Source organism: Pteropus medius, unplaced genomic scaffold (genome assembly GCF_902729225.1).
Source record: "Pteropus medius unplaced genomic scaffold, Ma_sr-lr_union100, whole genome shotgun sequence".
NCBI lineage: Eukaryota > Metazoa > Chordata > Mammalia > Chiroptera > Pteropodidae > Pteropus > Pteropus medius.
In genome coordinates, this window is record NW_024352148.1 from 104260 (window position 1) to 124924 (window position 20665).

The 20665-nt window shown below is 48.7% G+C and overlaps 3 protein-coding genes, 1 long non-coding RNA gene and 1 other non-coding gene across 16 annotated transcripts in view; 2 read left to right on the plus strand and 3 right to left on the minus strand.

The window, feature by feature from the left end:
* AP1AR (adaptor related protein complex 1 associated regulatory protein) overlaps positions 1-8548 on the plus strand; it is a 27997-nt gene extending 19449 nt beyond the window's left edge. For 6 of the 10 annotated variants that reach the window (XM_039846866.1, XM_039846868.1, XM_039846869.1 and 3 more), the window contains 5 exons: positions 687-785; positions 2826-2884; positions 3528-3601; positions 4341-4469; positions 6654-8548. In XM_039846866.1, coding sequence (XP_039702800.1) covers positions 687-785; positions 2826-2884; positions 3528-3601; positions 4341-4469; positions 6654-6919 — 627 coding nt within the window. In that variant the 3' untranslated portion in view covers positions 6920-8548. The remainder of the gene's footprint in view (positions 1-686; positions 786-2825; positions 2885-3527; positions 3602-4340; positions 4470-6653) is intronic. The other 4 variants (XM_039846867.1, XM_039846864.1, XM_039846871.1 and 1 more) reach the window with 2 other exon arrangements.
* Positions 1208-1326, minus strand: LOC120589372 (5S ribosomal RNA). Its single transcript, XR_005649466.1, has one exon. It is a non-coding gene; the product is annotated as a 5S ribosomal RNA (ribosomal RNA).
* LOC120589331 (uncharacterized) lies at positions 3332-9381 on the minus strand. The gene is made up of 2 exons (XR_005649454.1): positions 8769-9381; positions 3332-3755 (listed from the first exon to the last, which is right to left on the minus strand). It is a non-coding gene; the product is annotated as an uncharacterized LOC120589331 (long non-coding RNA).
* A 2715-nt stretch (positions 9382-12096) lies between these two features.
* On the minus strand, positions 12097-15568 carry TIFA (TRAF interacting protein with forkhead associated domain). 3 transcript variants are annotated; one of them, XM_039846884.1, is made up of 2 exons: positions 15442-15568; positions 12097-13390 (listed from the first exon to the last, which is right to left on the minus strand). In XM_039846884.1, the coding sequence occupies exon 2, from the start codon at positions 13369-13371 to the stop codon at positions 12802-12804; it is 570 nt and encodes a 189-aa protein (XP_039702818.1). In that variant the 5' UTR covers positions 13372-13390; positions 15442-15568; the 3' UTR covers positions 12097-12801. The 3 variants fall into 3 exon arrangements, with proteins under 3 accessions (XP_039702818.1, XP_039702820.1, XP_039702819.1); XM_039846886.1 differs by lacking the exon at positions 15442-15568 and adding an exon at positions 14971-15103; XM_039846885.1 differs by lacking the exon at positions 15442-15568 and adding an exon at positions 13997-14519.
* On the plus strand, positions 13370-18324 carry LOC120589348 (collagen alpha-1(I) chain-like). The gene is made up of 3 exons (XM_039846911.1): positions 13370-13378; positions 14935-16256; positions 16409-18324. Exons 1-2 carry the CDS (start codon positions 13370-13372, stop codon positions 16189-16191), a joined length of 1266 nt encoding a protein of 421 aa, XP_039702845.1. The 3' UTR covers positions 16192-16256; positions 16409-18324.
* The last annotated feature ends 2341 nt before the right edge of the window (positions 18325-20665 follow it).

Below are 20665 nucleotides of genomic sequence, written 5' to 3' on the forward strand. Positions count from 1 at the left end.
CAGCTTTAAAAAATTACTCTGTTTGACAGTAAGTGGGGTTTTTTTTTAAGTCTTTTTTGTTTGTCTCGGATTTATTTGTTCATAGTAAGTGAACCAAGTACTTTGAACAATTGTAAATGTTATCTTTATTTTAATTAACAGAATGGCTTATAATTACAATACTTAATTTATAATAGATAACATTAGGCTAGAGATAAAAATTTACATTGAAATTTGATGCTTAAATTTTATTTGAAATGCAGTAGATTAATACAAGTAATAATATGAATAAACTATCATGAATGGTAAGAACTTAAATTTGAAAGTAGTTTTTGAACAATGTGACGGTAATAAAATTCAAGAGACAGGGATCAATGAGACATGAACTTTGTGGAAGCTTGCTTCGCTTTAGTAGATGGTGCTGTGATTGGCCTTAGCGTTAAAAGATTTTGGGCTTAGGAGGGCCAGACCATTAAACTAGGCAGTGCGACAGGCGTTACAGCGACCGTTCAGAGTCCGGATCACTGCACGTTCTAAGAAAACTGTTTTGTAGTTACGTAATTTAGACACTGCTACTTCACTTCTGTTATGCTTTGTGGAGATCCATTTTTAATGATTGATTTTTTTATTTTATAAGTAGAAACATTTTTAGAGCAGGTAGACAGGTTCTGATTTTGGTTAACCCTTATTGTTTTGTTCATGTACAGTTAGCCTTACAAGAAGAGAAGTTAAGACTAGAAGAAGAAGCTTTATACGCTGCACAGCGTGAAGCAGCCAGGGCAGCAAAGCAGCGAAAGCTCGTGGAGGTGAGGGGGACAGACCCCGGCGTACGCGGGCTGCTTTTCTCCCCATCTCTCTGAAAGACCGTAGCTGGGACTCTTCCCCCGAGGCTCAGGGGCTTCTTGTGTAGCAGCGAGGGTCTCATGCCTGTGTTTTCAGGAATTCGAAGGCAAATTAGTTGACCGTCTAACAGCTAGAATAACATCAAATTCCATGCATGATACTGAATGCCGTTTCACTTAGAGAAGCAGAAGCCAACTCTTGTTTATCCCAAAGATCAATTTTAGTTTTCTAAAATCCACCTTTGGAAAAATAAATATACTCTTGGACAGAAGCAGTACAAGGGTAGCCTTTCTGGTTTTTTATTTATTTATTTTTAGGTGAGGCAACCCTTGGTTGACCTCACAGATTGCAAGGACCTTGTCAGCTTACAGTCCTTTATTTTTTACACCTACAGCACCTGGTCTTCCTAGGTGGTCTCCCATCCAAGTACTCACCAGGCCCGACCTTGCTTAGCTTCCGAGATCAGACGGGATCGGGCATGTTCAGGGTGGCTTGGCCGTAGACTATGGTTTATTTTTGTGAGTTTTTTTGAAACAGTTTCGTGAATTGCTGGAATTCTCATACTTCCTGGAATTGGGTGAACTGGGCCGTCTGCTCCACAGGGATGTTGTACATTTCGCATCTTCGTTCTCGTGTCTTTGGGAGGGCGGGAGTTTGGGTTTTGACGAATCTTTGGCATGTTAGCAGAGAAGGTGGCAGAGTTCCCCTCCCTCACCGTACGCTAAGGTCATGTGGCATCGCCACGATGCAGGCGGCAGCTGAGGACCCCTGGCTAAGTCGGGGACTGTTCTGAGTGGAGCACGTGTTTTACCTTGTTTAACCCTCGTGACATTCCTGGGAGAGCGGTGGCATTTTTAGCCCCTGTGTTGTAGGTGAGGCCGAGGGACAGATGTGTTAAGTGCCTGCTTGGGATTCTACAGCTGATAAATGGCAGGGGCAGAGGTCAAGCTCTGCGATGCCTAGCCAGTGTCCTCACTGTCTTCCTCCACGTTCCACCTGTGTGAACTCTATACTGTCTTGTTAGCTGAGGTAGCACAAAGATCATGTCACATGTAGCTACTGTGACTTAGAGAAACAGAAAAATCTTGCCTGTCATTGCTGTGTGATTTTCTGTGTGACCTTTTATCTCTCTCACGTGTGTGTGTGTATTCAACACAAATAAAGAATATCTTTATTGAGTTAAATTCTAAATAGTGAGAAAGTTAAAAAATTAACTCACCTTCTACTAAGAAATAAAAGTATTTTTCTGGTTTTAACTTCAACTCATTTCACTATGATAAATTCTCTATGGCTTGCCTTTTAACGACTGAAAGCACTGCATACATAGCATCTTTGGGTTTTTTGGGTTTTTTTCTTCCCGGACTAAATACTAATATAGGACCGTGTATAGTCTATACAACATATACCAATATAGAAGATATACAGATACATGGAAATTCGTTTGATTTTCACAATAGCCCTATGAGTCTGCTAGGGCAGTGTTACAGCCTCTGAAATTTACAAATGAAGAAACAAAGTAAAGGACATGCCAGGGACACACAGCCAATAACTCCCAGAGTCGCAGCTCCGCTAGGTCCTCTAAATCCTTTGCTTTTATTATTTCCAAATCCACTCTGCCAGGCCTTTGACATCTGTGCTACTTACTTCACCCAGAACACAACTTCACATGCTGTTTTAACGATTCCATTCGTGCCCTCACCCTTCCAGTTACTAAAGCTCTCAGCTGGAACAAGAATGCTGAGGATGTACATATACACATAGCTCTGTTTTTAATGTTATATTCTGATTAGTTAAGGATTCTATACTGATAAATTGAGAGAAATTCTACCCATGAACAAGAGAATGTAGAAGTGAAAAGTGCCGAATTTCAGGAAGAAGACTTCCAATAGAATAACTTAAGTTTTTCTTTAGAAACCAGAAAAAAATACATTCTGGCATTGCACGAATGACGATTGGAATACAGTTGTGTCATGGAGTGATTTCGTGTCGCTCTCTTTCTAAAGCAGGGCAGGCAGAGGGCCGTGCGGCCGTGCCACCCCTCCAGGGATGGGGAGTGTCAGAGGTGAGTAGGGGCAGGCTGCCCTCGGTGACGGGTCCCCACAGAGCACAGCTCCCTTCTGCATGTTTGTGTACGTAGTCACGTTTGTGCGTTCCCTAAAACCACTGCTTCTCAAAGACACTGTCTTGTGAGAATACTTAGAACACTTGCTCCCTCTATGTTGGAAAGTGATCTTCATTAACTTCAGTAGAATTTATTGCATTTTAAGAGTGGTCACATATTCTATATAGAAAGCGATTCAATAGCACACCAAATGCCTTTGGATGGATCGCGTATGTCTCGGTTGTTTGTGTTTTCCTCAGCCCCTCTTTTCTTACAATAAAGTTTACGTGTGGTCATTTTTTGGAAAACACATGTCGATGTCACATTTCCCATGAATGTTTCCCACTAATGCCAAGAACCCTGTCCCTGCCTCATTATTGTAAATCGTAAAGCTTTGGAGATTTGACGTCAGGTTTAACCAAATCTTATTTTCAGTTTATTGCTAACATTAAGAAAATTAAGACATCTTTTCATTTGGTTATTGTAATTGTACAGTAATTATGAATTTGTATGGGATAGACCTTCAGATCAAAATGCCATCATTAAAGTGTGCACTATGTTATGTCTATGAATATATACAAAAACAATTTCACTTTTATTACAGTTCAGGACCGGAAGACGACTCTGAGTCTTGTTTGAGAAATATAAAGTCACAGTATGACGTTTTCCGAAGTAGTAGTAAGTCTTTTAAAATGCTGTGTGTACGTTTGTGTTTCCTTTGTACCACGTTGGGTGAGCGATTGCTGGAGATCCTGGCCCTGGATCTGGAGGGCCTGCCCTTGGTGGTACTGTCGATGGAGAGCCTCCCACAGTGCGGTAGCATCTTTCCTGTCTAAAGGGGCGGAGCAAAGAAAAGTGAGCGTTTCTGTAGATTCATAGAGAGCAAGTCAGGACTTTTCGTTTCTGCTCTAACCCTCCCCTCCTCCCGCCCCCACAGAGGGTGGAAGGGAAAGTGGGAGGAAGCAGTGCGAAAATGTGCTGCTTTTAATGATTACACGTTGATTTATAAGGTTAAAATGCTTTTCCCGTGTTTCAAAAGTGGAAATCCCTGCACTTCCCAGTCCAGTAATGGTTCCTTGTGAAAATGTGACTGCTTTCATTTGTTTTATTTTTACCTTTTCAGGTTTTTTGCCTCCCTTTGTAATTGACTGTTAAAAATATTACCTAGAGTTCATCAAATTTGAAAAGTTTATAATTCATTTAAATGTGCATGTTTACTGTGCTGCTAGGCGTCAAAAATATCAAAAGAAGGGGGGAATCCTTTTATCCTCTTCTTTACGAACTTACCAATGAAATGATTTCATTGTTTTTTTGTGACATTAAAAGGAGTAGTAATAAAGGGGAGATGATCACTGCAAAATGAATGTCTGCTCAGGGGCGGGACGAGCTGTGTAACTGTGTTTGCTGTGCGTTCCAGGACTCTCGTCAGATGCCACCGTTTTGACACCAAATACAGAGAGCAGTTGTGATTTAATGACCAAAACTAAGTCAACTAGTGGAAATGATGACAGCACATCCTTAGATCTAGAGTGGGAAGATGAAGAAGGTATATTATATTCACGATTTTACCTGACAAAGTTTGGTCTGTGTTAATTTATGGAGATCAACTTGGTATTTTGATGGTATTCTGAAACGACTGCAAGGCTTTGAAAAATCAGTATAAAAATTTCTTAGATTCTTATTGTATTAGTGATTATCATTTGTTGATAAATAAGAAAGTTGCTTAATTTTGAACATTTCTTAAGATTTAGAAAATAAATTTCTCATTTTAAGGTTTTTGTAATCCAGCCCATTGATCATGATATTGATAGGAGGAATTACTGCCCCCGGTAAAGCCACATGTTAATTAACCTTGGTTCATTATAAATCAGCAGTTCGTTAGTTTGGGGTAGTACAAAAGCTGTAACACAGACTTGAGTTTGAATTTAGCTACATGACTTCCTAGCTACAGTATTTTAGATAGGATTCTTAATTTTTCTAAGATGCATTTTGTCCACATAAAAAGGGAATAATAAAACTAGTTTAAAGGATGATCTTGTCACTGGTGTGTCTTCAGTGCCTGGCACATAATATGTATTCGAACACACAAATGCATGACTGTCATGAGGATTAAATAAAAGTTCTGTAAAACACCCGGGTACCACACATAATCAGTGCTCAATGTTACAGCTAAAATGTGGGTTTTTTTTAAGCTATTTCACTGAATAAGGCTCAGTTTTCATTTTCATTTTAAGACATAGATAATCCAAAAAGGAAGAACCAATTATAGAATATAGCACTTTGAAAAAGACAAAAAGCATTAAATTTTTCATAGAATTTTGAGATAGAATGGATCTTAGATGTCCTCTGGCCCAGCCATTTGTTTTATCAATAAAGAGACATACGTAGGGGACTTGAACAGTCTTACGATTGCTTTAGCTCACTTAAGTCTTCTCCCTAGACAAACACTGCTTCTCCACCCTGTGCTTACCGTTATTACAGTTTGGGTTTCCAGTCAGCAGGCTTTAATTAATTTATTTTTTGTTCTCTTGTTCAATTTGATCTTAAGCCTTTTATGTCTTTTAATTCCTGGCTCAGTCTTCCAGGCCGTATGGTGATCAGATTGTGGATAATGACGTTCAAGGTCGTTATTCAAGGCATTGTCAGAATTATTAACCAGCTGGGTAGAGGGCAGAGCCCGCTAGAAGCCTGCCTGTGGGTCGATGTATACAGTCCAGCCTCCTTTAGACATGGTGTTTTTCAATCAAATACAAACCCACAAAAAAATATTAGCAGCCAGCTTGTCTTTTTGTCTGTCAGAATAACTTGCTCTGCTGAGTTGAGTGTTTGTGATTTTTCAGGAGTTACAGACAACAGTGATACAGATTTAAGTATTTTATTACTGAAGGATTTGATTCGTTAAGGTCAGAAAACAAAATTATTAAATGTGCTTATGATCTAGTTCTTATGTAGTCCTAGACTTTTAATTCTATTACTAATGTGGATTCTGCACTTACAAATTCAATTTCTATCCTCCCTCCGTCCTGCCACTAAAATGACATTTTTTTCTTCCAAGATTTTGACACTTTTCAGTTCACTGACAGCTTGCTTTCTGTTCAGAGCTAGATCCAGAGCAGTGCCCCCTAGTGGCGCCCCTGCTCTGTTGTGCTGAGTCAGGGTGGAGAGGGCACAGGCCTTGGAGCCAGGCTGGCTGGGTTCGGGCCCTCGGCACGCTGCTCTTGTAGGTCACGTGCTGCCCCCCGTTCCCTAACTGTGGAGTGGCGGGTGACGATACGCTGCTCGTGGTGTCAGAGCATTGAGGGTTAAGTCAGTCAATGTGCATAAAGCGCACAGAACAGTAACTGGAGCCTGGTACGTGCTGGAGGAGCACGTGCTGTTCTCACTGTCATTAGGACTGTCACCTGGGCAGGAGGGGTTGGCAGGTACACCGATTTGGCCAGGTAAGACTAATGGCGATCGAGGCCCTCCATCCATTCTGTCTACTCACGGCTCTTCAGAAATCCCACCCGATGGGATGGCCAGCGTGGCAGCACAGCAGCCCTTCGCTGGGTGTTGACGCGTGTGTTCACCGAAGGCCGCTCCTGGGTCAGCCCCCCGCGGTCACTGGGGGAGGCCTGCGGACGGCTACCCCTGCCGCTGAATTCACGAGTGTGACCGTTAACCTGGCGAGTCTTTTAAGATAGCTTTTTGATCTTCACCGAGGCTTTTAATAACTGTGCCCCAATACTAGGAATGCATCGAATGCTTCCCGTGAGAGAGCGTTCCAGAACCGAGGAGGACATTCTCCGGGCAGCTTTGAGGGGCAGCAGCAGGAAGACTGGCAGTAATGCCGCGTCAGCTTCCGACGATTCCAGCGGCCTGGAGTGGGAGAGCGACTTCGTCAGAGCCGAAGCGGATGACAATGGCAATTCCGAGTACTCTGGGTTCGTAAATCCTGTGTTGGAGCTCTCTGATTCCAGCATGAGGCAGTGCGGTGCAGATCAGCAGAAACGATAGGGGGAACCGCGGGCCCCTGCTCAGCGGTCACGGCCAGTGTTAGAAACCGACTAGGGCGCGTGACGGTCGGGCCGAGCCTTCTGCGCGAGGGAGGGAAGAAGCCGAAGCCGCGCGAATGCTTGGTGAGCGGGGCAGGCGCGACAGGCTCGGTCTGGACCGCTTCAGAGTTAAGTGCAATTTCATCATCTGCCTTCTGCTTCTCAAAAACAATTTAATGGTTCTGTCATGTTATCAATTAGATTTATTTTAACTTTTCTTTATAGCATTCCTGTTTATTATTCATAGACTTTCACTTTTAAAAATAGTTGTGTTAGTTTCACTTTGTATGTTTCCTAAGCTTGTATCAGTTGGTAACTATGAAAACATTAAGGCACTTGGTGTTCATGCTCAGCAGATGCGAAGGCAGCAGGAGGGGCTGCCGGGCTCAGGGTTAGAACAGGGCTTCTATCCCAGCGTCGTTTGTTCCTGAGACTTAAATTCTGGTACCTGACAGTAAGCACAGTTAGTTTGAGTACATGACCCCAAAGAAATGCTGAAGTATCATTTTCTTTTTACACTTAACTGTATATCCTAGTATAATCATGTTGATTGTGAAACAAAGGATATCATATAATAAAATAAGCTTTCAGAGTTTGGACACTTAAATTTGGTAATCAAAAGTAATATTGAGGAAAGTAAATATACTTAGGTTTTTCACTTCCTTTTACATGCTACTATTAATGACTATTGACTTTAAGTTAATTGATGTTTTAAATTTCTAGATGTCATCTTTTTTAAATTTGTATTTCCAATGACTGGCCTTAGAAAGATTTTACACAGAACATGTTCTCTGTGCATGCTTTAGTAAGAAAGGAAAACCTAAAAAGGTAATACGGGTAAATAAAATCCTTTTAAAGTAAGTAAAATCCTTTCTGGTATGAAAGGATCTGTTGATTTTATTAAGCTTTCCTTTGCCTTGTAATACAAGGTGCATTCACGAGATAGAACTAAGTACATCAATATATATAACTACATTTTGTGATATACAATGAAGTCTTCTTTTCTCTAAAGTTTACGTATCAACTTGAAAGGCCAAGGATAGAAGACACTCCCTCATTGCTTGTCCTGATTTTGCTGAGGATTGCGGTTTTCGTAAGCAGACTCTTGATTTTTCCTTAGTGTTTTCGTCTTTTCTTCTTCTTACAACAGTGACAGTGCATGTTCTCAAAAACATAGGAAGGCCCGGATAGAAATAGTAACTTAAAGTTCTTGCTGTACTTTAAAAAGAAAAATCATGTGGTCCTTTCAATATTTGAACTGCTAGGCAGTGATATCTATAGTTTAATCTCTTTTTTATCTCACAGAAATAAATGATACTTTAAATATATAGACATATTAGGTAATACTATTATTCATGTCTCTCTTATCATTTAAGTTGTAGCTATGTCATTGGAAATACTTTAAAGGTAATCTACATTCACGTTGCCTGTGTTACGCTTTGTAAAGTTTGTATACATCAGATGTATATTTTTGGTTTGGCATAAGCTACCGTTGTAATTTTTTTGGCATTTTGTTCATAAAGAATTTTTTGAAGGAATGGTAACTTCTTAAGGATTGTGAATAAACACATTTTTACATTAAAAAACTAAATTAATTATTATTTGTTTTACTCCACAAACATGTAATAATTCAGGCTCCTGACAAAATTATTTTATCAAATCTATGAAGACAAAAAGGACTGAATTAGGAAAGCAGGCTGGAACTAAACTTCAAAATCTTTGTGTTTTAACTGCTAAGAAAAGAACATTAATTGCCTTTATATATTTATGAAACGCACTAGAAATATTCAGCAGATACTGGAGGATCTTACCGTGTCTGGCGGGGTGCTGGAGACACCGGGAGAAGACACCGGGTTCCTGCTCTCCTGCTTCCATTCTGGAGGGAGAGACAGTCGCAAGTGCACGTAGATGAGACAACCTGAGATTGCAGTCAGGAGATACTCAGGGTCATGGGACAGTGCGCAGCGGGGACCAGGGACTGCTCCTGGTAGGTCAGGGGAGTCGCGCCTGAGGACGGGAGTTTGAGCTGAGACGTGATGGCTGAGCAGGAAGCCGCGGGGTGAGATCCTGGCGCCGCTGGTGTCGCCGGCGCCTCGAGTTGCGAGCACAGGGAGCAGCGAGCAGGAGTCGGTGCGACGGGGCTGCGCGTTCTGCGTGTGCGGGGGCGGCGCGGGCGGGGCGGGCGCGCGTCACCTGGTGCGTGACGGCGAGTCCCCGTGCGCTCCCGGGAGCAGTCCCCGGAGCTCGCGTGTGGAGAACGGTTCGTGCGAGGGAACGAGGCGCCCCGCGGTGTGGCGCAGGCGACGCCGGCCGTGGGGCGGCGGAGCAGGCGGCGGGACCAGCACGTTTTCCTGAGGGGTGTGTGCGGGGCAGGGAAGCGGCGGAGGCCGAGCTCCCCGCCCGCGCGCGCACGGCGACCCGGCCGGACGCCAAAGCCGGCGCCTCTCCCCGCGGCCCCGGGAGCTGTCGCGGGGCGCGTTCCCGGCCGCCTTCCCGGCTGGCGGCGGCTGCCCGGCCCGGACGGACAGACGCGCGCTGGCCCCTGAGCCGCCGGGCCGCCACGCGCTCCCGTCCCGCGTCGCCACGCCAGCCCCGCGCCTGCGCCCTGCATCAGGGGCAGAAAGTGCGGGTCTCTGGGGTCGTGGTCTCCCTGCGCCCACTGTGCAAGTGTGACCGCGGACCCGGTGGGGCAGCTGTGCCCGGCAGCCACTTCTTGGTTTCCGACGTTGTTAATACATGTCGGAGGAACAGGTTTGGGAAAGTGGAGGAAATTGGTTGTTTGGGGACATTGAATTTGAGGTGCTTATGAGAAGTTCGAGTGAAGATGTCGAGTAGGTGATGTCTGCGGCTCAGGGACGAGGTCCAGGTACCGTTCAGGGTCATTGCTGGGAACATCCTGGCTGAGGTCACCCTGGGGAGGCTGCAGGCGGAGAAGCCCAGCTGAGCGCAGACTCAGGTTGGGTAGAGAAAGGTCAAGAGCAGCAGGTACCGGGGGAGTCCAGGGGACCGGGCGCAGGGTCACAGGGAGAGCGGCAGGAGCGCCAGCCCGCGTGGGAACGCAGGGAGTCTGTGCGCCTGAGGGCTGGACACTGACGACGAGGCAGGCGGGGGATGGAGAATGGCAGCGCCACCACCGTGTGGACAGTCGCTGTCAGAGCACACAAACGGGGTGGCTGGGGTGGGGGGCGGTATGCCAGGGTTTTTTTAAGATGCTCAGACTTGTGAAATGGAATAATTCGGAATGGTGTCTGCCTTTTTTCTTCTGTTGGAGAAATACATTCTTTTAGTAGAGGCCAGTTTTCTTTTCTTTTTTTTCCAACTACATAAAGATGTTCTAAACATAAGAACACATTTTTTAAAAATTTTATATCAAATACCTTTACAGTGTTTTTCCATCTTCATTTACTTAGTACCTTTGCTTAATTATGTCAGTAAAGGAGATCACAAAAAAATTCAGTGAAAAATAGATTTCCCATATCTGATTCTGGTGTTCTTAGGAAATACTAATGCTGAAGATGAAGTAAAATTAGGAAAATATTAAAATATCATGACTATTTTTATTACTATTGCAGATTAGTTAAAGGAGTTTTTTTCTGACACCCAGATCACAGTAATGTCCTCTGTGGTTCAGTCATCTTTCCCACGTGACATTAAACATAGGCCCTCCTGTGCTGCGCGCCGCTTGTGGTGACATGCACCATGTTAACACTGCCGTGAGGCTGTGCACCTCATCTCGGCTGGCTGAGGGAGGGCTCTTTTAATCCCTGTGTTAGCCCCTGTTTTCAGAAGAGGAAACTGAAGCTCAGAGTTAATGACAAGTTATACAGGAAACGGTGGGCAGTCCCAGGCAGCCGGATGAAGGGCCTACAGTCAGCACTGTGCAGGCCTCCTTCTGAGGGACATCAGATCAGGATTGTCTTTGAGGTTTTTGTTTGTTTTGTTTGTTTTGCTTAGCTGTTGGAAAACGTCAGTCTAAACTATCGATGATTGAAAAACTGTTTTAAGATATCAAAAGCGATGTCGTAAGAGGCACTCTGACCTCAGGTGAAGCTCCACCGTCTTACCACAGAAGTTTTGTTACACATGTCAGTGCCTTGGTTTTGGCTTTTGAGCTGAAATTACTTTGTACCGCCAGTACTCAGAGCGACTCCGTCCCCTGCCGCTGTCCTCTCTTCTGTGAAGATGCTGGTGAGCAGCGCTGGGCTGATTGACGCTCGTCCCTTGGCAGCCTTCCACCAGCAACCGAGTGTTGGAGCCGCTCTCTTCCATTTTCTTCACCAGTGTCCCTGGCCCTGAATTCATCGCTTCAGAGGTACGAGGCCAAATAAATATTTCCGTGGAGGTTGAAGAGTAGAATGACGAGTGATGGAACTTGGGGACAGCTGGCATCAACTAGAAGCCTGGTATCTTCCAGCTCCATTTTCCACAGTGCTCATCCTCAGCCGCTACCTGAAGTGGAAACTCTGATGGTTTCAGTCAGGGCCCAGTTAGTAAAAGAGTAACCACACCTGTTATTTTAACAGTATGCCGTAAGAATTAGCGTTAGAGAATTGAAAAGTAAAAAAAAAAAAGAAAGAACTATGTAAACACATACAACGCTAACAGTGGTTATCTCCTGACAGCAAGATTACAGCTCATTTTGCTACAAGGCGTATTGAAACCCACATTACCACTCATGTCAGTGCCTAAAAGTTATGCTGTTTCACGTCGGTAAGCGCATTCAATAATAAAGACAGAATCTTCTAGTGTATGGATATGTAATCACATGGCATATGAGATGTTGCCAGTGGAAAGCAGCAGCTTGTCATGAAGTTGAAGTGTTGTGATTAACACCGGCAGCGACTAAGACACACTCTATTTAAAGAGCCCCAGAAAAATGAATTCCCTAGGACAGACGAGTCCTTCGGGGTGTAGCAAAAGTTCCAAGAGAAAGACAAATGTCATAGGATTCAACTTACATATGGGATCAAAAGAACAAAATAAAATAGAAATAGACTCATAGATACAGAGGACAAACTGAGGGTCGCCAGATGGGAGGGGGCTTGGGGGGCTGAGTGAAAAGGGGGCGGGATTCCAAAGTACAAGTGACAGTTACCAAACAGTCACGGGGATGTGAGCGGAGCACAGGGGACACAGAGCAAACGAGAGTTCCACTTTATTATGTGCATGGATGCTGTTAAAAGTGATTTCATGGAAGTTAAAAATTTGTAGTACATAAAAATCAATTTAAAATTCAGTGAGAAAATGTAACAATGGTTCATTAAAATGTTCAAGATACTGGTTTTAGATGCTGAATATAGAGAAGGAAGATTTTATTCTTGGGAATAAACACTATAATTCTACACAAAGAAAATCTTAGAAAATCAAGGGATCAGTGCTCACGTAAGTTCCCATACCAAAGCCACAGTGACGCCCAGGCGCGGCCCCAGAAAGTGCTGTCGAGGCTCTGGCAGTGTATGTACCCATTGTCTGCAACCCCAGTGACAATGTGCCCATAGCCTTGACCTTGAAAACAAACGGCTGCTGTGAAATGATATGACCAAAACAAGAGGCAGTTCTTAGAAAACAAAATGAAACAAAACGAAACAGGACTAAAGTCACGCGTGAGAAGAAAACACTGCGAGCTGCTGGAGGGCACTCGGTCACAAAGGGTACTGTTTGGACGCCAACCTCAAGAGTGGACCCTGAAAATAATTTTCAGTACATCCAGTGACAGGGGACTAAGTTGACGACTGACAGCTCACAGACTTCGGATCCCAAATTTGACATGATAGATGACAAGAAAGCACTCAGTAAGTGGCGTTTCTACACAGCGTCCACGGGTCTCTGCACCCACGATCCCCCTCAGCCCTCTATCCACGACTCGTTTTCGTCTATTTCAGTAGGAGACATGTTTTGGGTGGAATAGGGCAAGTAATGGCCACTCTCAGGGATGGGCCTCTGTGGCGGCCAGTTGTTTTCTTGCACGAGTGATCTTGGAGACAAAATAAATTGAGTCTCAAACCATTCCAGTGACTCTCCGTCCTCCTTCTCCATCAGAAGCTGGTAGTCGCCGAAGCGGACCATGCACCTGGCTGGCAGGTCCGTTTTGTTCAGGTAGCCCAGCTCCTTGTTGCCCACGATCAGACTCGTCTTCTTACTCATGTTTTTAATCTCGAAGGAGAGAACTGAGCTATTGAACATCTTAAACAGCTGCAGAGAAAACTGAACTCGGGACACCTGCTTGTCCTGAAAAGTGTAATGACAGATGTTGGAGTTCCGGCCGAACTTCACCACCTCGCTGGAGGGGAGCTTCTCTCGCATCCCGAGCTTTATAGACTGGAAGGGCCCGCTTTGCAGCGGGCCAGAGTAGAACGCAGTGATCTGGAGACAAGTGACCGTCTCTTCGGTGTCGGCCTCTTCAAAGCTGGACATGCCGCAGGTTCTGACTTGCCTGCAACGACAAACCACAGGTTAGCTCACGCGCACGCCGGCCTCGAGACCTGAGATTCTGACATTCTGATGAAGTCTTGTGGTAGCTGATTTATTTGGATTTTAAATTAAGAGAACAATACTCAGACTACTTTCAGCTATGTGTGAAACCTTACAGCACGCCCCGGCCGAGCTGGTGCATCGCCCTTCGCTAACCCCCTGGGTGTCACTCCCAGTTTGACGCTAAGACCGGACGTATGATCCGGACAATGACAGGCATGACTGCCGGGAGCGGAACGAGCCCCAGGCCCCTTCTCACAGAAGGAGGCCGAAGGGCTGGAGACAATGGGACAGCTGTACTTTAAAAAGGAAAAGCAGGAGCAGAGCGGCCCTTTGGTCTGAATGCCCTGGGGGAGTGCACACGTAAAGACAACCTGCAACTTTGTAACTATATTATAGTTAGATGTGTTATGAATTCTGAAACCTGATTAAAAAAATTAAAAACTCATAAGTAATGGCAACATTTATCTTTATGTCCTCCTTAGATTTCTAGTAGGTAAGTGGCAAAAGAAAATAGTAAATGGTTTAAAAGGTTATTCTATAATCTTAAAATTTAGATATTACATACTTAAAAAAAAAATCTCCTCGAGGCGGTTCTCAGTATCTTAGTCTGTCCTCCTTGGAATTACTTATTTCCTGTCAGTGGCTCCTGACGACTGGACCAGACGGTCACTGCGCTGTCTTATCCACTGCCCACATGACTTCCTGCCACCAGCTTCTCCACAAACTACAGCAGTCACCTGCAGAGAAGTGGAGGCGTGTGTGTGTGTGTGTGGGAACCAGCCAGACAACAACCTAGAATTGGGTGCTGGGAGGGGGTTACAGACACTGGGGCCCCCTAAGGGGAAGAGGCTGCAGCATAGGTCACTGCGGGGTCCGCTCGCAAGACTGAGTGTGTGGACGGTGACCAGGACCTAGCACCTGAGTAGTTGGGGCAGGTAGCTCAGGGGCTCTGAAGTTGCATGAAGCTCTGTCTCTGACCCCAAGGGACGAGGAAACAAACCCATTAACTTGCAGAGCTGCAATGTCCCTTTGCAGAGCAGCCTGAGTCTCTGACACTTCAGAAACCAGAAAAGACAGAAACCGACAAAAAACTAAAGGTTAAAGTTGGTGACTCTTTTTGAAAAATTCACGTGTGCAGGTGCCGAAAAGCGGCCTTTTCAAGTCTGTTTGACATAAGTCATCAGAGAAACAGGAGCCGCGAGCTTCTCTAGTGCTCACTGTGGCCACCGCGGGGTAGGGGACCTCACCGCACACTGTACCTCTGGAACTTTATACCACGTGCACTTTATATGGGATCAGACATTTCACAAAGATTTACAAAATCAGAAGCCATCTGGTTTTTATGGAATTCAACGGAGCTGGAGTAAACTGACGTCTGACAAGAAGGGAAGCGCTGCCGCGGTGCCTGACGGTGTGTGTGACAGACGAACTACCGCGAACGGACGACAGACGACAAGGAGCAGGGCGCGGCAGCTTGATCGCCGTTCCCGCTGTTCGAGGTAGGTCGCTTCTGCCGGACACTGGGAAGCACACACTCACCTGGGGGACCCCGAGCTAGGAGGGAGGGTCAGGCTCAGGGGTGGGCTCCTGACCCCTCTCAAGGGAAGAGGGGTGGTCACGGTAGAGGTGTACCCCAGAACACGCCCCACCCACACCCCAGGTCCTGCGAAGCCACTGGGGACGCAGGCCACCCTCGCCAGCTGTCACGGGCACAAGGGATCTTCGCTAAGAGGAGCCAGGTGTCCACGGCAGTTAACACAAAGCCCGGGTGGCCATGCGTGCCCGGGTGGCTTCTCGCGCTTTCCGAGTTTGCTTTTCGAAACCAGGCCGACTGTAAACACGGAGTTGGTTCCGTGTCTCCCTCTAAAAGTTTGGCGCCCCCGCCCCGCGGACGCCCTGCAGACCGGGGTCGCCTTTGCCTGTGCCAGGGGCGAGTTCCGTTTTCCGCGCAGGCGACACCCGCGCCGCGCCGGGGGGACGCGGCCACCGCAATGCGCGGGCAGCACTTACGGGCGCGGGTCCGGCGCGCGGGTCGTGGAAGCGGGTCCCGGTCCCCGGAGGACGGCGGCCTGCGTCCGGGGCGCGTGCCCCGCTGCGGCGCGGTCACGGGGGCCGCGGAGCACGGAGAAGCCCCGAGCACACGCCGTGCGCCCCCTTTCCTCCCGGGCCCCCCGGTCCTCAGCGCCGTGTGGCCTCCGGAGCGGGGCGCGCGCCGCTGTCTCCGCCCTCCCGGACGCCGCTTCCCGCGCCGCCGGGTCACGGGGTCACCGCGCCCCCCCGCCCCGCCCCCGCAGCCGCGGGCCCCTCCGGGAGGGCGTGACGGGAAAGGACCAGAAGCTCTTCAACGGGGAAGGCGACCCCCGCACACAGCTCGGCCCGCGGCGCGGGCGCGCGACGCGGGGCGCCGACGCCTCCTCCCGTGTGGCGGGGACGGCAGGTCCCCTGACGGAGGGCCACGGCCACCGGGCGGGCGCCGCGCGGGTGCGCGGGAGCAGAAGCGGGGCCCCGACGCGCTCCGCGGCTCGGCGGGCCCGCCCCACACCCGCAGGCGTCCTCGCCCGGCGCGCAGGGCGGGGGGCCCCGGGAAGGGCGGTGCGTGGCGTGGCGGGAAGCAGCCTAAACCGCGGGAATGATCCCGCCTCGGGGAGGGGTCCGCGCGGAGACGGCGGGCAGGAGGGAGGGACTGGGAGGCGGGGGCGGGGGTCCAAGCTGGCGGTGACTCCCCAGCCGGCCCGGGTCACCGCCCACCAAATCTGGTAAACGACAGATGGAAGCCACTCATTTGTCTGCCTTCTGTCCTGACTTCAGGGAAGCGGTTTTTTGGGGTCAGTTTCACTAGCAATAAAATGCTGTTGACCTTTGCCCCCTGGTAAAGAGGTCCTGGTGAAGCTTTGAACCCTCGTGATCAGGATTCACAGGCCTGCGAGGCGCAGCTGTCCGCTCGTGGCTCGTTAGCATTTGTTATTTCCTCTCGAAGCAGAGACACCAGTGTCTTCCCTCCGCTGCAGCCCTAGGCAGGAGGAGGCAGGACCTGAAATCTGACTCCCCGGAGAAGCTCATGCAGCAAAGCCGGGGGTTCTGATCTCTGACCTTTAAGATGTAATTCGATGTGATGACGCTTTATAAACTGCGAAGACCGTTTAGGTAGGTGGCGTTAATAACTGTAGTAGAGCAAATGCGACAGTTGCTAAAGTTCATGGTGCTGTCCTTTTCTGTTTCTCTTACAATGCGTTACTCGATTTACTAAATGACCCAAGATGAGACTTTTAATAAGCCGAATTCTGAATCCTAGATCAGACTCGAATCAGTAATGGTTTTCTCCCTCTGACACCTGGTTAAAAATAATAGCCCTAGAGACTACAACGGCTTGTGGAAGCTGACAGCCCTGAGTGCACACGTGGCGGTTTCTGCCCCTCCAGGGTGTGGTGCAGCCACCTGCCCGCCTGTTTAACTCACTTGTACCTTGGCACCTTCCTGGAAGGTGACAAAAGGCCCGGAAAACTTCTAAAAGCTTGGAAGGGCCAGAGACGAAAGGAAATGTGCTCATTTCTTTCTGCAATTTCAATTTATTGAGTTTTCTAACATTACCTAGAGGAGATTTTTTGAAACAGTGATTTTCAATCACTAATATCCAAATCAGGCAAAGTAATTTGTAATATGTGCTTTATTGTATTAGTTTGTTTGTGTAAAACCAGTAAAACATTTTTAAATGAGATTATTTTGCACAGTTTTACTACCGATTTTACTTGCTCTATTTTTCTAGGTCAAAGTTGAAACAGTGACGATAGCATTTGTAGAAAACCAGGACGCCATTCTTTGATAATCTGAATGTCTTTACTGTTAAAGGAACACGGCAGGCCTTTAATTACGCCGTGAATGGTCAGTAATACTGTGGCTTGTGGCATGCGTGGCTATCACAAACCTGCCGATGAGACACGCCAGCGGAAAACAAAGTTTCAGGCCCTCTTATTCGAAGGTTTCCTTTTTTAGAAGGAACAAAGCTTTGTTTGTTTTTTGTTTTCGATGTGGTCATATCATTTAACAAACACATTCTTGGATTTGGAAGTGGCAGAAACTTTACTTGCACCCAGAAGTGCTCAAGGGCTGCCAACACGTCTTAAATCAGAGTGTGGTAAAACTTTCCTGTGAATTTAACAAAGGCTCTGGGTGGCTTTTAAGCTTGGTTAACGTCACCTGATACAGCCACATGCTGTGAGTGTTGCTGGCGCATGCGAAGTAAGCTAAGTGCTTTCTGGGAGGTTTTAGGTATTCTTAGCTGTTGATGTAAGAAACGTCCAAACCTGTAGAGAATTTCAGTGAGTTTATCTGAGCCAAACTGACGACAATTGCTGGGAATTCAGCGGAATGGGAAAATGCCCCGAGAGAATGCCAGTTTTGCTACTTATTTTATGCAGTAGGATAAAAGGGGGAGACGTCAGGGGGCTTCCGCGAAATTCGATGGGGGTAGATTATGAAAAGCAGAGAGATCGCTGGAGCTGGATAAAAAGCAAAACGGAGAGACACATCGTTCTTTTACAGTGTGGGGTGCAGGCCAGTTACCAACATTTGCAGCGTGTGGAGATGGTCTTCGGGGAGGAGAGAACAGTGAGCGTTCTGCGCCCCGGGGCAGCCGGGTGTGTGCCAGGGCTCTGGAGGTCACTCTGATGTTCAGAGGTGTGTTATCTCCGATGCTCACTCAAGGTAAAAAGACTGACCTTTGTCACGCAGGCCGCAGGCCCAGGACGCGACTGCCCGCCCTGACCCACTGTTAGGGATTTGTCTGTTCGGACCGCCTGGTGCGGTTGCTTTGGTCTCTGAGTTTGGGGGGCCTCCCCTGAGCTTGTCTGGTTTAGCATGTGGCCCCTGTTTCATCCACATAGGCAACCAGGTTAANGGAGAGCCAGGAGCAGAGCCGGTCGTACCGGTTAACGCCAGAACAGAATTCGGAGGCGGGAGACGGGAGGGGGAGGCGCAGGTGGGGGAGGGCGTTTGCCGTGTGCTCAGATTTTGTCTTGTTGGCATGTTATGGTGCACACAAGATGAGCCTAGCAGACGTGTCCCGGGAGAGAGGTGTCACCTGGGGCTCCAGTGCCTCGGCGTTTTCCTTCTGAGCAGGGCGGCACGGAAGTCCAGGATCTAGGGGGAGGGGTTGAAGAAGGGGACATCGGGCCAAGGCGGGTGCCTGGAGCGTGGGGGGACAAGAGGCCATCCGCTCTGTGCTGGGCAGGGTCCCCCGCCTCGCGCCCAGAGACAGTTGTGTAAAGCACTCCCGAGTGTGCACGGAACCTGTGCATCTGACAGGATGACCACTCCCGTGACCAGGGCCCTAATCCGTGTCTTTGAGTTGATTCAAAGGGAGGCTACGAACTGGGCCAGCCCTCGTCACAAGGACTCTTGGAAGGGACAGAGCCCTCTCAGAGGTCAGACACAGGCCCTGCTGGCCACAAGCTGTCCCCGGAGACCACAGCAAAGAGCTCCCGGCAGCACCTAAGGGCTGAGAGTGTCCCAGCCAACAGCCAGGAAGGAAATGGGACCTGAGTCTGGCAGGTGGCATTCTGCCTGCACCTGAACGGGCCCGGAGGGGACCCCGAACCCCGGCGGAGGCCTGCAGTGCTCTCGGCTCCGAGTGCCTAGGCTTTTTATTGGTAACAATAAGGGGTGCTGGTTTTGTTTGCTCTGTGTAGTGCACAATCCTCGTCTCCCCTCAATTCTCAAATACTTGTATAACGTCCATCCTCTAGTCATGATGCATTTATAGACACTCGAAATGCACCTTCGTTTATAAATATCTTTCATTTGGTCCATAGAACAGATCGTTTAATTGATGCCGCTAAATTTGTGGTGATTTGTGATGCAACGAGAGAACAGCGATATTTTCGTCAGCGGAGCCCAGTGGACCGTAGAGAGTCCGCAGAAAGGGGGTGTGTCACATCTACCTGCCACATCCTCCAAACCCAGGAACGAGTCTTTCCCTGTTGAATTTAAACTTTGTCATGTAGTACTCCTTATCAGTGTAATTTTCAGTTAAACAAAAACCCCAAACCTCCCCTTCTTTAGTATCGCGTGTGAGCGTTTCCGGTTCACCTGTCCGGCTTCTCCGGCCGCCTTGAGGAGCCCCGAGTTCCTAGCGCCCGAACAGGTAACCAGTTTCCGCCGCTAACGAGGCGCGAGATCCGCGTTGAACCCACAGCAGCGATTCGGTTTCACTCGCTCGCGAGCGGAAGCGCCGTCGGGGGATCCGAAGTCGGGGGGCGCCCCCTCCGCCCGCGGCCCTGGGGCTCCGTGCGTTTGCCGAGCTGTGCTGTGCGGCCCGCCAGCTGGGCGCCCGAGCCGGAGCGGGGAGCTCCGGCGGGACATCTGCCCGTCATCGCCAGCGGGATATCCGCGTTCTCTGCTGCGCGTGTTCCGCAATCAGAGCACGTAATCAATCGCGTCGCAAAGGGGGTGCGGAGGCCGAGACCTGCTCGCGCCAACACCGGGGACCCCGAAGAAACGCAGCCGGCGGCGAGGAAGCGCCGTGTCTGTCTCCCCGGGGGCCGGGTGGCGGGGTTGCCACTGGCTGCGGTGTCCACTTCTGCAGCAGCCGCCCTTGACCCACTGCCCGCTTCCTCACGCGGCGCTGCCGGCCACTCCCGCTCACCGACGGTCGGCCCGGTGCCCGCCGCGCCACCCACCTGGCTTTTAGCAAAGGGCTCGCTTCACAAGGGCGTGACACGCGGGCTCCACGCATGGCTCTGCTGTCACTATCTTGGAATTTTTAAGAATTTTTGGACAAGAGCCCCCGCGAAGCGTGTGGCCAGCCCCGGTTTCAGAGGACAGCTTCGTCCTGGGTTTTCTGCTGCCGCCCCGCCCCGCCCCGCGGCTTTGCGGGCGCCATTCCCTCTGCGCGGTGCTCGCGGCCTCCCCCGCCGGCCCTGGCCATCTCCGGCTGCAGCCGAGGTCCTGCGTCTGCCTCTGCCGTTCCTGCCTCCCACACAGGCCTGTGACTCTGCCTCCTAAGTACTGCTCCCCCTTCCTTTTTAGCGCCCCTGCCCCCAAGCCCGCTGCACCCCTCTGCCGAGCACCCCGGTGGCCCCCCAGCTCGCCGGCCTCACTCGGCCTCGGCTTCCAACCGTCCGCCACGTGATCCCTCCCGGCGCAGACCGAGCTCCGCAATCCAGCCTTCCTGCCACAGCGAGTGTTCTCCCTGAAACACTGTGATTGTGCTACTGTATTCCTTAAAGTTTTCTACTTC